The sequence below is a fragment of the Pongo abelii genome, chromosome 16 (assembly GCF_028885655.2).
Source record: "Pongo abelii isolate AG06213 chromosome 16, NHGRI_mPonAbe1-v2.0_pri, whole genome shotgun sequence".
In the NCBI taxonomy this organism is placed as follows: Eukaryota; Metazoa; Chordata; class Mammalia; order Primates; family Hominidae; genus Pongo; species Pongo abelii.
Genome location: NC_072001.2, coordinates 76,413,556 through 76,429,937, shown reverse-complemented (window position 1 = coordinate 76,429,937; position 16,382 = coordinate 76,413,556). Strand labels below are relative to the sequence as shown.

General features: G+C 35.4%; 1 protein-coding gene across 19 annotated transcripts in view; it reads right to left on the bottom strand.

The window, feature by feature from the left end:
- NEO1 (neogenin 1) overlaps nucleotides 1-16,382 on the bottom strand; it is a 252,634-nt gene that overhangs the window by 109,074 nt on the left and 127,178 nt on the right. For all 19 annotated transcript variants that reach the window (XM_063716713.1, XM_063716716.1, XM_054531649.2 and 16 more), the window contains one exon: nucleotides 14,955-15,075. In XM_063716713.1, the coding sequence (XP_063572783.1) occupies nucleotides 14,955-15,075 (121 nt within the window). The remainder of the gene's footprint in view (nucleotides 1-14,954; nucleotides 15,076-16,382) is intronic.

The following is a 16,382-nucleotide window of genomic DNA, read 5'->3' as shown; positions in this document are numbered from 1 at the left end:
TTATTTATACTGACTTAAAAGACTGAACTTGAAATTAAGAGAACATGAGCAGAAAAAAGAACATAAATTTTTGTCTTGAAAACATTAAACTTGCTAAAGTGGTACAGTGAATTTTGAAATTGAAAACCAAGATATCAGTCCTGACTCTGATGCCAACTAGTTATTTTATGGCAAGTCACTTAACAGAGTTTCCAGCTCAGCTAAATTAAATACTCAGATCTCTAAGGTCTATTCTAGCTAGACTCTATAATTTTACATTATCTCCCCAATAGCCTATATAATAGGGTCTCTGCTAGATAACTGTGAATCTCTATTTACACAGCACGTGTACCCAATAAAGTACTTGGTTAACAAAACAAATTAGTTTTTAAAATTTTAATAAACTATACTTAACCACCTCAGCATTTATATGACATGATTCTTCTTCTAGGAAAAAATGCTATATTACCTAACATTTGCAGACAGTTGCCAAATACTTTTAAACTATTTTTTCTCCTATAGCATTTTGTTTCAAGAAATAAAAACTCAAAAAGTTTATAACTACCTTGAACAAGGTAGAAATCACTAGGTATAGATTTAAATATTCCAAGTTTAATTTCTAATTGATGTTTTTATTTGGCTTTCCAAAAATTTCAAATGTATTATTTTTGCCTTCCTCCTCATCTTCAGGTTTTTCCAATCCCATTCCTCGGCTATAACCATCATTAATAGATTTCTGTGTAGACTTGCAAAACTTTCTTACGCATACAAGGACATAGACATTTATATCTTTCCTTCTCTTTTCCACAAATAAAATCAGAGTATACATACTTTTCTGCAACTTGTTTTTATTAATAATATAAATTGGATATTTTTCCATACATCTTATTCTTATTAACAGCTTCCTAGTATTCCACTCTATTCTGTATTTAACTAGTCCCTTATTGCTTGGATCAATTAGGTTACTTAGAGATTTATGCTAGTCTAACATATGAATCTTTAAATATTTAGTAACTATATCTGTAAGATAAATTATTATAAATAGGATTGTTTGATGAAAGGGTGTGTGAATTTTAAATTATTCTTAAACTGCATCTCAAAAAAATTTACAATGTTCCAAGAACTCAAAAATATGTTTCCTCATACTCTAGTCTGACAAGTATAGATCAGTTTAAAAAAAATAAAAAAGATAAACCTATAATATAAGGACTATCATGTCCATCAGATACTGTTTTCAAAAGTCACAGAAAAATATGATTTCACGTCTGCAAATAAAAAGTTTATACATGAATATGTGTATATGTATGTGTAAGTGTAAAACACACATGCATAGGCTCCTTCTAACCCTCAGGTCTCAACTTAAATATCACCACTTTAGAAAGGCCCTCTCTGTCTAACCTATTTAAAATAACTCCCACTCTACCCCAATAATTCTTTATCAGAGTAGTACTTTTATTTACTTTAAGTAGACAATAAAAGGTATAATTATTCGTTTACTTGCTTATTGTCTGTCTCTACTAACAGACAATAAGCACTATGAGGGCAGAGAATCATGTATGCTTGTTAGCTGTTTCATCCTTACCACTTAGCACAATGAATACAGAATTGTATATGCCATATAGAATTTTGCTCAACAAATTATTTACTGAATGCACAAATACACAGAATGTTTGTTAACGAGGGTTATCTCTAGAAAGTAAGATTAAGGGAAGGGTTAAAAAGTAAATTTACTTTTATTTCAGTCAATTATGTATTCTTATTCTTGACAATGAACATGTGTTACATTTGCTTTAAAATATTTTAGTGCAAGTTTAGTTTTAACCAGATCATTACAGACGCCTTACAATCTGGTCATATAAAGAAGATTTTCTAATTTTGCAAATTTAAATGATCTAACTGAATATTATGTGGATTTTTGTTGTCTATTTTGAAAAAACCTTCAAACTTTGCTTCATAAAGTTAAGCTTTTATCTTCACTTTTAATCTCCTTTAATGCTGACTACTAAATTCTCATCAGTGCTCTGCCTTTGTATGTTGTTTCCAATTACTATTACCCTAAAGTTACAGAGTACTTACAATTTACAAAATGCTTTACATATATTATTCCATTTGCCCCTCAAAGGTGTGTTGTGCAGAGATGACTGTTTAGAGTTATAGGTAAGAAAACTGATGCGCAGAGAGGTTAATCACCTCATCCACAGTGGGACTGGGACATTAATCCAATATGTCAGACTTTTAGCACAAGGTTTGTTTCATTATACAAGTTATGACAGGTTACATAAAATCATTAACTGGAAATGCCTCAATCTGTCTGCAAACAACATATCTATTTCAATACCTATACAGAAAAAGTGTTCTGAAGCACATTTTACATTAAATGCACATGTTTGTAAAACAACTGCATTTAACAGAGTATTTGGAGTGATATGGGACCTAAGAGATCATTAAATTTAATTCCTTTATTTTATAGAAAATAAAAAATCACAGAATTACAATATGTAATCCAGTCATTAACAGCAGACAAGAACTAGAACCCAAGCAGTGACAGCAGACATATATTCAGTCTTTAGAAAGTTCCTAGACATGAAATTCATGATTAAGAAGTCAAATTACACCAGTTACCTTGAATAAAACTCTCCCTAAAGTTATAATTACCGTTACAAAAAAGCAAAATAACTGATTAGAACTTATCCTTTAATTAACATCAATACCAACTACTGTACATCCTAATGCTCTGAAATTAAAATATTCCACTACTGAGTAACAATTTCCTGCTATCTAGCCAACTTTTAATCATGCCAGGCCATTAGTCACTTATTCCAGAACTTCTATTATTCAATGCTAACCTCAGATACTATTTGGAATTTTTTACAAACATTTCTGTCAAAAAAGGGTGGGGGATGCTCAGTGTGTATTCTTATCTACTATGGCCATAATATCCCAGCAGTCATTTAAGGAGCTGGTAAAGTCTAAGTTTCCTTTACGAAAAACAAGTTGATGTTACTCCCTTTTCATCAATCCTTCTTCCTTTACTAGAGCTAAAATTTGCCAATTATCAGACATGGTATGAAAGGACAGAAAAAGAAAGTGTATTTCTGTGTTTTCACATTCCAGTCTCACATGATAATTTTGCAATCTATTTTTAAATTCAACTGACAGGAAGAAAGGCCAATAAAAAGTTAATGGACAAAAGATAACAGACATTTTACCTTAATTCCTACTACTCTTAATTGACCAGTAATAATTTAAATCATAATAACAATTTACCTGCCAATGCTTTTTTAAAAAATGTAATTTAATAGATAATTACAAAAAACAAAGGATTTTAGCATAAAATGACAGGCAATGTTAACCTGAAATGGCAGCAAATAAAAATAATGCTGTTTTATGTTCAGTTAAATATTTTTAAAAGATACGAGATCTTCTAAAATCAAGAGCTCATGTTACCGAAAATGCATAAAAGTAAAGTTAAATATTAGAAATTGTATTTTAAATGTTTTGATTAAGAAAGCATGTTGGGAACAAAAGTCAAACTCTACTTCGCAATTTGCTCAGAAATTCTGTTTTCCAGTGATAGGCAAAAATGTTTTACATATTTTAACTATAATTATTAAGTTTCATTTAACGTTTAAAGCTGACAATTAACCTAATAGTCATGTTAAGTATACCACAGGCCTACTATGGACGCTCCAACACAGCTTCTTGTAGCCAAGCACTAGCCAGCTGGCTGATGGCCAGTATATATAGCCACACACTTCAGGTGGGAATCAGAAAACTCTCCCTACACAAATAAAACGATCAAAGATACACAGTCAAATACTTTCAACATTATTTTTAAAGAAGGTTTTGAACATAAGCACCATCACAAGAGATTGATTTCGTTTTTCAATAACAGAAGAATACAACTCACAGAAGAGCAAAGATAGACTACAGTGGATCCTTCAACAACCCGGTTTTGAATTGCATGGTTCCACTTATATGGTGATTTTCATTTTCAAACAAACGCAACAGAAAATACAGTATTTGCGGGATGCAAAATCCGACTATACAGGCAGCCTAGTTTTCATGTACTCAGGTCTTACAGAGGTGACTACAGTACTTGAATATGCACAGATCTGAGCATATGTGGGGTTCCTGGAACCAATCTCCTATGTATACCAAGGAGTAACTGTATTTCTAAACATATCACAAATATTCCACTTCACAATCAAAGATATAAAATTCAATAGGTAAGATGTCATTTTTGCCTAATAATGTTTATTTTTGCATGGGTAGGGTGGTGGTCTTGCTCTGTTGCCCAGGCTAGAGTGCAGTGGTGCAATCACGGCTCACTGAAGCCTCCACCTCTCGGGCTCAAGCAATCCTCCCACCTCAGCCTCTTTAGTACCTGGGACCAAAGGTATGTGCCACCACACTTGGCCAATTTTTTTTTTTTAACTTTTTGTGAGGATGGGGTCTTCACTATGTTGCCCGGGCTAGTCTTAAACTTTTGGGCTCAAGTAATCCTCCTGCCTCAGCTCCCAAAATGCTGGGATTACAGGAGTGAGCCACCACACCCAGCCTAAATTTTGTATTTTTAAATGAACATTACTTTTTAATAGTTGGCTAATGTGTGATTAGGTTTGTATTTTTTCTTCACTCTTAGTAAAAATGTAAATTGTTACATCATTTACTAAAACCATTTTGACAATTACATAAATTACTGACTCGAACCATTAATTGCTCTTTTAGGAATTTTTCCTAAGGAAAGAATCAGAGATTTGGACAAAGACTACTAATATGAGCATTAATAATTAAAAAAGGAAAAACAGACAGGGATAAAGAACAGAAGAATAGGAAATGACTTAAATGTCCCAAAATAGAGGAAGTAGTTAAAATAATTATAGTGCAACCTTATGATGGAAAAGTTTTTTGGCCATTAAAAACCATGCCTTTGAACCCCTGTAATGATATCAGGAAGATCTCAGGATATAATAACAAGTAGAAAAACAAGATACAAAACAATCTATACCAAATAATCTGAATTTAATTTTAAAAAGTGTATATACACATTTAGACATTTCCATACCAAAATGTTAACACTAGTTATCTTTGGGCAGTGATATTTTTCTCAGTGTTCTAAAATAATCATGTATTACTTTTATATAATTAGTAAAGTCTTTTTTTTTTTTTAATACTAAAGTCACCTTTTAATCAGTGGTAAAATTTAGAAAAGCCACCAGATATAACATTGACGACTTTCTGCCAAAAACATGACAGACAGAAGTTAAGAGTCTACAAACAATTCCTTTCACAGGAGAACTGGGTTGTCTTGCAAGAAGTAAGTATAGCAAATTCTGACAGACCTCACTGATATGTCTTGATTTGGTAGGAGAAAGGCAGACGCCTGGGCAGCCTGAAGGAGAAATGATGAAAACTGGCCCACCTTGAGCCTCTTTCCATTTGTGTTCATTAGCATTGCCAATTTCCAATGTAGAATATGATGTTTATATATAGCAGTCCCAAAATCTGTTGGACTGTGGAGCATCCTTTTTGTTCATTTTATTTGCTTTTTAGTAGACCCATTAATACATCTTAAAGGGCACAGTTTGGGAAACACTGATGTAAGGATATTCAAGGGAAGATGGACTAGATTGAGATTTGCAAACTGTGCCCACAGGCCAAATCCAGTGCACTTCCTGCTTTTGTATATGAAGTTTTACAGGAACACAGCCACACATATTTGTTACAGATTGTATTCTGTCTGTGGTGGTTTTCACACTTGTAATAGCAGAGGTGAGCAGTGTAAACAGAGACCAAATGTCAGGTAAAGCCTGAAGTATCTATTCTTTGGCTCTTAACAGAAAGTTTGCCAACCACTGTACTACATGATACGTATCTTTCAGCCCTGATAGTTTGTGATTCTAAGTTATTTCTCATCAGTGGATGTCTGTTTCACTTAAAATTTTTTAAATAAAAAAGGGGGAGGGAGTGGGAGGAAAAAAAGACAAACAGGGAGCAGGAGGATGAAGAATATAAGGATAAGAGAAGAAAGTCAGACTTGGTGTGTGAATAATGAGGAGGAAATGTGCCCTAGTCACTCCAAAAAGGAACTGTTAAAGGGAGAACTACAAACTACAGATAGTTTACTAACATATCTCTGTGATCACTATCTGAGCTTAACTAGAAAAATAATGGAGTGAATTATTGAAAAAGGAAATAAATATTTTGTGATAGTTCTTATCTTCATGAGTCTTGTTTAAAAATAGTATTGAAAGTATCTGAGCATCTTTGACACACAGTATTGTTGTGTGCTATAAGAATCTTACAATAGTTTATTTTCAATTCTACCCTACACATCGGACTACACTACATATACCATTCTGTCACACTTTTAAATTTTATGTTATCAACTATTTCTGTGTTAGACCAGAGTCAGCATATTAGGACCTGCTAACTGTTTTTGTAAACAAAGTTTCACAGGAGCAGCCAAGGTTGTTTGATCTATATGGTGGCTTTTGCGCTACAACGGTAGAGTTAAGTAGCTGTGACAGAGACTGACCCATTAAGCCTAAAATATTTACTATCTGGCCCTTTACAGAAAATTTTGTTGCGTGTTACCCAATTGCTGCCTGCCCTATTCCCCTCACCTCCCCATCACTGGCACCCATTTGCTTTTAAAATCCACTTTATCTTGAATCATGTAAGACAAATATATACTGATATAACTATTTAATTCATGGTGCCTTGCATAATGGCCAGAGGCACATGAGTTTGTGAAGGTGGAAATAAACTATTTAGAGTGAAAAAAAAAAAAGAAAAAATTTTGTGGGCCTGTTTAGACAGTCAATTATCTCTTAAGGCAATTAAATAATTTTAAAAATATATTTTTATATTTACTTTAAAAAAGAAAACACTCTAGCCCACTTTGTTTTAGTCCTTTCACATTTCTTGTAGCATGGGTGTGTCAGCAACAAATTCTCAGTTTCTGTTCTGAAAACGTCTTTATTTCACTTTAATTTTTGAAAGATATTTTTGCTGGGTATAGTTTTGGTTGCCTTTTTTTTAAGGACTTAAAAAGTTGCTCTGTGTTCACTTGGGCAGCATATACACTAATACTAAAATTGGAACAATACAGTGAAGATTAGCATGGCCCCTTAATTATTTTTTCTAAACTAAAAACTATTGCTCAGTGTCTTCTAGCTCACATTTGTTTTTCTGGCAAAAAGTCTGCTGCAATTCTTATCTTTGTTCCTCTGTACGTAATGTGTCTTTTTTCCTTTTAAATTTCCAATTGCCTTCAAGATTTTTTCATGTTTGGTTTCCAGAAGTTTGACTACGATGTGTAAGTTTGACTACGATGTGTACAGGCATATTTTCTTTTTATTATTATTATTATTATCATCATCATCATGGTATTTAGTTTGCTTGGGGGTCATCTGAGCTTCTTTTTGGTTGTGTGGTTTGATCTCATTCATTTTTAAAAATTCTTGGCCATTATCTATTCAAACATTTGTTTCTCCCTGTCCTTGTTCTGTTTTCCTTGTGAGACTCCCATTTACTTATAATTTACTTATGTTACAGCCTCTGATATTGTCCCATCTTAGATGCTCTGCTCAATGAATGATGTTCCATTGTATAGATGTATCACACTTGGTTTATCCACTCAGATACCGAAGGATATTTTGGTTGCTTCCAAGTTTTGGCAATAATGAGTAAACTTCTTATAAACATTTGTATGTAAGTTTTGTGGGAACATAAATTTTCAACTCATCTGGGTAAACATCAAGGAGCACAATTGCTAAATCTTATGATAAAAATGTTTAATTTTGTAAGAAACTGCCAAAGTGTCTTCGAAAATGGCTGTACCATTATGCATTCCCAGCAACAATGAATAAGAGTTCCTATTGCTCTACATCCTTGTGAGAGTTTGGTGGTACTGTCAGTATTTTGGATTTTAACTATCCTAATAAGCATGTAGAGCAGTTTTAGGTTCATTGCAAAATTGAGCATAAGGTACCAAAATTTCCTCTGCCCTACACATGCACAGTTTCCCCCATTATCAACATCCCCCACTAAAGTGGTACATTTATTACAACTGAATAACCTGTACTGAGACATCATTATCACCCAAAGTCCATAGTTTATATTAGTGTTCACTCTTGATATCGCAAATTCTATGGGCTTGGACAAATTTATGACACATATCCTCCATTATAGTATCATACAGAGTAGTTTCACTGCCATAAACATCTGTGTTCTGCTTATTCATCGCCCTCTCCTCCCAAACCCTGGCAACCACTAATCTTTTTACTAACTCCATAGTTTTGCCTTTTCTAGAATGTCATGTAGTTCGAATCATACGGTTTTCAGCCCTTTCAAATTGGCTTCTTTCACTTGGTAATTTGCATTTGTAATTCCTCAAATGCATTACGGTTTGACAGCTCATTTCTTTTTTCTTTTTCTTTTCTTTCTTTTTTTCTTTTGAGACAGAGTCTCACTCTGTCACCCAGGCTGGAGTACAGTGGTGCAATCTTGGCTCACTGCAACCTCCGCCTCCCGGGTTCAAGTGATTTGCATGCTTCAGCCTCCTGAGTAGCTGGGATTACAGGCATGCACCACTACGCCCAGCTAATTTCTGTATTTTTAGTAGACACGGGGTTTTGCCATGTTGGCCAAGCTGGTCTCGAACTCCTGCCCTCAAATGATCTGCCCACCTCCACCTCCCAAAGTGCTGGGATTACAGGCGTGAGCCACAGCACCTGGCCTGGTAGCTCATTTCTTTTTGGTAATGAATAATATTCCACTGTCTAGATGTATAACGGTTTATTTATTCTTTCATCTACTGAAGGACATCTTGGTAATTGGGAATAAAGATGCTACAAACACATTTGCATGGTTTTGTGTGGACATAACTTTTCAACTCATTCAGGTAAATACCAAGAAGTGCAACTGCTGGATCAGATGTTAAGAGTGTGTGTTGTTTTTGAGTTCTTAGTCTGACTCATCTTGCAGTCTGTTAGGAGTATAACCTCAAGTAATTTTAAAAATAAAGGTATATATGAAACCCTGTCTCTACTAAAAATGCAAAAGTTAGCCAGGTGTGGTGGCACACACCTGTAATCCCAGCTATTCAGGAGGCTGAGGCAGGAGAATTGCTTGAATCCAGGAGGTGGAGGTTGCAGTGAGCTGAGATCGCGCCACTGCACTACAGCCTGGGCGACCAGTGAAACTCCGTCTCAAAAAAAAAAAAAATTAATTAATTAATTTTTTTAAAAGGTATATAAAGAATGAAATGTGAATGGTATATTTTCTAAGAATATCTTTCTATTGCATAGAAGTCACAAAGGCTGAAATTAGTTCTATTGATTAGTTTCTCTCTCAATAGATGGGCTTATTAAAGTCTATTAATTTTTGCTTGAATGCTGAACATTGTATGCTGAACAGCAGTAAAAGTATTATTTACACCTGAAAAATGGTATGCTTATTTTTCTGTCATGCCACTAGTGTGAAAGAGTTTAGTTAATCTAGTCAGGAATTGAGCTTGGAATGGATTTTATTGTTATAGTTACCTTAAGTATACTATGGGTTTCAAATTCCTCTACTGGGAGACTACCATTGTCCTGTGCTTAGGAGCCAGAGTTTCTCTCTCTTTTTTTTTTCCTTTCCTCTGAGTTTTCAACCACTCCAGCATACCAACACCACAGGATATCCCTCTGTGCTCTTGACCTTTCCCAAATAGTAGAAAGCTCATGGCTGGGGCAGCTAGGATTCTCCATTGTTCTGGTCCAGCCTCAGTCTTAGGTAGGCCCTCTGGCTCTTCTTCCTGTGGCAGTCAAAATCTGCCTTGTATTTGTATTGGTCTTAGGTGGAAGTTTCCTACTCTTCTTCCCCTAGTAGTAAAAGACCTCTCCTTGGTATCAGTGTAGAATCCTGAGGCCCAAAATGATTTCTGCGCCTCTTTCAGAAGTAAAGGGTTTTCTCTTCTACCCTTTCCCCAGCATCAATGAGTCTCTGCCTGCATCCTGGGCACAGGAGGGTTCCTCCTCTAAGAAGCACAGGGGTTTGACTTCTAATCTCCCTTCAGAAACTTATGAAATCAGAAGGTTTTCTGACCCTCCCCCATTGGTTTAAGGCTTAAAGGGGAAGGATCTGAGTAAATGGGAAGGCCTTTGTCCTGTCTCCCAGGCACAAAGGCCTCTCTGCATCACTCTCTCTCTCTGCAGCTGCAGATCATCACTTCCTTCATCCCTACACCACAGAGATGGCTTTCTGTAGTCTCCTGCTTTTGCCTCCTCTTAATTGGGAGTACTCTGTGGAGCCCCAAGGAAAAGCGTTTGCAAGAAAAGTGTAAACTCCCTTTCTGTCCGAGGCCCCCAGACATTCCAAACTAGGCCATAGTTGGCCTTGTAGTTAAAGGCCTTTTAGTTGAAACTCTAGGAGTTTTCCTCTTACTCACTTTTACAGTAGCCGTCTCTTTCTCTTGTGTTCTGCCAAAAGTGAAACAATGCATATGATCTATGCCTTTGAGGGGGTTGCGTGGGGAGGGTTGTCCTTTTTGGAATTTAGGTTATTTGGTTGCTGTTATGGTTTGGCTGTGTCCCCACCCAAACCTCACCTTGAATTGTAGCTCCCATAATTCCCATGCGTTGTGGAAGGGACCTAGTGGGGGATAATTAAATCATGGGGGCGGTTCTCCCCATACTGTTCTTGTGGTAGTGAGTAAATCTCACGATATGGTGATTTCATAAGTGGTTTCCCCTTTCACTTGACTCCCATTCTCTCTTGCCTGCCACCATGTAACATGTGCCTTTTGCCTTCTGCCATGATTGTGAGGCCTCCCCAGCCATGTAGAACTGTGAGTCCATTAAACCTCTTTTTCTTTATAAATTACCCAGTCTCAGGTATGTCTTTATCAGCAGTGTGAAAATGGACTAATATATTTGCTTTGCATGCTCAGCTCTCTGCTGGGCTCAAGAGAACTTACGACATTGTAGATTACTAAGCTGTTTCTTGTGGTGAGAATGGGATTTTCTTTATGCACCTCTTTATATCCTAAACAGAAGTGAAAATCTCCTTCCACTTTCATCTGCCTTCCTTTTCTATTTTTGTAAAGGTGTCACCATTCTTCTAGTGATATGGTTTGGATGTGTCCCCACCCAAATCTTATCTTGAATTGTAACTCCCACAATTCCCATTCCACCTCCCAGTGGAATCACCACTGGGAGGTGATTGAATTATAGGAGTGGGTCTTTCCTGTGCTGTTCTCGTGATAGTGAATGAGTCTCATGAGATCTGATGGCTTGGAAAATGGGAGTTTCCCTGCACAAGCTCTCTCTTTGCCTGCTGCCATCCATATAAGATGTGACTCGCTCCTCCTTGCCTTCCGCCATGATTGTGAGACCTCCCCAGCTATGTAGAACTGTAAGTACCATTAAATCTCTTTCTTTCGTAAATTGCCCTGTTTCAGGTATGTCTTTATCAGCAGCGTGAAAACGGACTAATACACCTAGTTACCCAGAACTCGGATAAACCTTGGAAGTATCTCTGACTTCTCTATAACAATGTTTAATGTTCAATCAGTTGATAAAGTCTCAATCAGATAAATCACTAACACTTCTGATATAGTTTGGATATTTGTCCCTGCCCAAATCTTATGTGAAAAGGTAATCCCCAATGTTGGAGGTGGAACCTGGTGGGAGGTGTTTGGGTCATGGGGGAAGATCCCTAATGGCTTGGTGCTGTACTTGAGATAGTGAGTTCTCACAAGATCTGGTTGTTTAAAAGTGTGTGGCACCCCCTACTTCACTCTCTTGATCTTCGTCCTGCCATGTGAGATGCCTGCTCCCCCCTTGCCTTCCACCATGATTGGAAGCTTCCTGAGGCCTCCCCAGGAGCCAAGCAGACGCCAGCACCATGCTTCCTGTACAGCCTGCAGAACTGTGAGCCAATTAAACCTCTTTCCTTTATAAATTACCTAGCCTCAGGTATTTCTTTATAGCAATGCAAGAACAGACTAACACAATCTCCTTAGTAGGATCCTTTTCCACCGATTTCTCTAGTTTAAGTACTTATCATCTCACAATGGCCTCATAACAATTTTCCTTCAACCAGCTTGCACTCTGTCTTCCTCTAAACCTGACTTTATCATCATAATCATTATACACGGCATTGTTTTTATTATTTATAATCATGCACTCTGATCCTATTCTGCTGTTAAAGGCTACCTTACTACAGGAACAGGTCTTCTATTTTATTTCCATACTGACCCAGGTCTTCCTTTGAATTAACATCTAGAAATCTTATAATTCAAGGCCTATTACAAAGGGGACACCTTACATGAAAAAATTCCCTGATCACACAGACAGAATTCCTCTCTTCTGAACTGTATGCTGCTTTATTTATGCATCTGGACTGGTATTCAAGTTTTATATATCTCTTACATCCCTTATTATATTGTAAACTCTAAAAAAGCAGAGCTCAGATCTAATAAGTTACTGTATTCCTTCTTTTAGCTTTCCTGTATAAATATTTATCTTGCAAATTAAAACAGCAAAATAGAAAACACAATTAATAACATGACACTTAGTCTTCTTATAATCTATGCATCTTTAATGCATGCCCAATAATGTCACTAAAAAATTTCATCACCTCATAAAACACTATTCTCAAAAAGAGAGAAGCAAATACACTATGACTACAATTTTTACACTATCCAAATATTTTCAGAGGAAAGCCCAATTAGGATTAGTTTAGGAACTTCCTGGCATACTTAACCATTTCTACTGTTAGAGTTAGATTTGTAACAGTAATTTCAAACACAAATATACTGAAGTGCATTTGCTTAGTTCCATGTAAATAAATATACCCCAAATAGCCATGAGGTTTACTAAGAAAAGTCACTGCCACAAGTAAAAAGAAATAAGCCTATCTACCTCACTAATTCTGCTAGTGCCTTATTTGGTAATTGTACTCAGGCATTTCACCAAGATGGAAAAATGGCATGCTTCTACTAAAATCATTTCCAATAAACAGGGGAGGGTATACACAAACCTAAGAAGAAAAAAAGCAGTTCTAATATTTTATGCTTTTCTGTAACAGCACTCTCAAGTATATTTTTCAAAAAACAGCACAGAAAAATCCTACATATATGCCATGTTAGTGAAAAGCCAGAGTAGGTGCCATCTTTGCCAATTAGCTTCCCTGGCCAAACTACAATCATCAGAGAAATTCTTCCTGGAGGCACACCAATACCTGATTGTATTTGACTTGAATAAAAGATCAGATGTCTAAAGTGGCATCTTTTTCATGTAATTTTGAGAAATGCTCAAAATGAAAAATTTTTCAGTTGCTAAAACAAATGAATAATGCACCCAACACGTACTCTTATCAATTTAACACAGAACTGTTATCCAATAATTCAACTTCTAGTAATTTACTATAAGAAAATAATCACATAAAAAGTTCAATACATCATTATTTATAATAGGAAAAAACAGGTGACAATCTAAATGTTAACCAATATAAAATCTGCTATATAAAACAGTGTGTGTATATATATATATTATTTAATAAGAAACAATATTGATGCAGATCAACTGTTGACATAGAAAGATGTACACAGCATGCTGTTGCAACAAAACAGGAAATTATAAAACCATACACAGTGTACCCAGGTGGTAGGATTTGGAGGGTGTACCAGTTATCAATTTATTGCCTCTCAGCTCCAAATTCTGACTTCATTGCCTATATTGCAAAAACAGAGCCACGTCCTTTATATGCTTTTCCTTTGCCAGCTGGCATATGTATTAAACTTTATCAATAGAAGGCAATGGAGATACAGTACAGAAGAAAGGAGTTTCCTTCCTGGTTCTAGTGTACTACCCCGGCAGCCTCCTATAGCCAGCAGCTTCCCCTTACACCTGATCCACTGGGTGGTTTTGCAGCAGAATGCCTCCAGTGAGATACCTCTCTGTAAGCAGCTTTCCCCAACCCTCAAGAAAGGAGATTTTGAGCAAGTTTAGAGAGCAAAACACCACATCAACTTCTCTGCCATCTAGTAAACCATGGTTACACCCTCTCCAACAGGGTCTGGATCTCAACCGCAAAAAGAGGGGCCTCTTCCTGAGGGCTCTATCTCAGACCTAGGGGTTGTAGTTGCTCCTGATAGTTGCCATTCTTATATTGTCTAGAGTTCTCTTTACTTCTTATTAGTCAAAACTTTGTTACTCCAATCCCAATATCAATGTTAATTCCTTATATTAAACCTCTGCTCAAATTACACTGTGGGTTCCCTAATTTGAGATACAGGATGGATTTTTTTCTTTATACTTTTCATTGTTATCTGAATTTTTAAATAATAAACTTGGTTTTTTGGTGGTAATTAGAAAAGGTAAATTAATTGTATTCTGGAAAAACTAAAAATTTCAATGCAAAATAAATACTAAGTTTTTCTAAGAAATGTGGATTTGATAAACTAGTGCCTATGATTTTAACTTATGTTTGATATACAGTAGTCAGGGTTTTATGAATGTTGACTATTTTGTGCCAACAGCCGAGAACTGTCACTTATATGTAAGCAGAAAACAATGAGCTCTGCTTCCAAAGTTATTTAGTTTTCTCAGTGTTTGAATGTTATTTTTTGTAAGAGTATTAATAAAAGTGTATAGAATTGGAAAAAAAAGAAGTTTTTCTTTATAGGACAGAAATATATTTGTGAGATTAAGATGACTAAATTCTTTAAAAAATTAATTTATTAAGACTATAATATTCAGTTTTTCTTTTCTTAGTAAAAATTTCTTTTCAACATTATCCAAAATTGTGCTTCTAGGTAATTTTATGTAATACAAATGATTTAGACTGCTATTCTTTTTCTCTTAGTTATGCCACATATTGGCATTTACTAATGGGTTATCAATCATGAGTTATTTGGACTGATGGGTGCTCGTTCATCAAGCACACAGCCTCTATCATCTGACTATTTCAGCCTCTCTTACCATGTTCAAGGATTATCAGTTGGGCTCCAGCTTGTGCATTTCCAACATCATTTTCAGCAATGCACTGATAGAACCCTTCATCCGATTTCACCAGACCCAAAACTTGAAGATTATGTTCCTTCTGAAGAAGAAAAGTATAAATAAAATTTCATGATTTAATTGATAAATACCAGATCAAAATCTCAAAAACATGCTTTTTGGAGAGGAAAAAAAAAAGTAAAGTTTTTATGATTCAATTATTAAATATTATCCATCTAAGTACTTGTTAACTCAATTTCATACTAAAGCATTGGCAAGGTACTAATTTAACTGAATAGAAGAGTACATACTGTCATTCACAATGAAGAACTTAACGCATGGAAAGTCATACTCTCACTGTTTGCAAACTTACACCTTTGTTTGGAAAAAGATCTGGCACGCAACACCATGTAACCATAGTTGAAGTCCAATTTGTGAATTTAAGGTATTGTTTTTCCTAAGACTATCTATAATATCAATAGTTCTAACAGATTAGACTACAATAAATTACATGAAGCCAGGTGAGCTTTCCTTAAATGAAAAAGTACTATATGAATGTCAACTATTATTATTGGGCCAGGAGCAGTGGCTCACACTTGTAACCCCAGCACTTTGGGAGGCCGAGGCAGGAGGATCACTTGAGCCCAGGAGCTGAAGACCAGACCGAGCAACACAGTGAAACCCCATCTCTACAAAACATACAAAATTGGCTCGTCATGGTAGTGCGTGCCTGTAGTTCCAGCTACTCAGGTTGGCAGGAGGATTGCTTAAGCCCAATAGTTTGAGGCTGCAGTGAGCTATGATCACACCATTGCACTCCAGCCAGGGTGACAGAGCGAGACCCTGTCTTCAAAAAAAAAAAAAAAAAAAAAATTTTAACTATTGTTATTGGTATAATAAATATGATTTAAAAATTTTCTAAAGTTTCCAAATATTGATTTTAAAAGGCTATTTTAACTATAACTGATTGCTTTTTAATGTTAAATACTTGTGACTTTACTTACTTCTTGTAACAGGAGATCATGCATTTCAAAAATAGAAAATATATTTCTAAGAATGAATTACTTATATGACAAATTTGTAATGAGATTTTATGTCTTTAACAACTACAGTTCTGATCATTTTTATGAATGTCGTTTATAGATCTCAAGGTATGTCATTAATTTTTATTACTAAAGCTGGATAATTCTATTACTAAAATGTTAGATATCGATGATAATATTAGTAGGTAATATCTAAGAAGCATTTACTATATATATAGTAAAAAGCAATTATGGCTGAGTGTTCTTAAATACATTTGACACTTTTTAAATGCATTTTTAAAAAAGAAATCTTTGTAACTATTGATACAACAATTGTCCAACACTGGGTCATCCTTATTTTGAAGGATCTGGACATCAGTATACAATT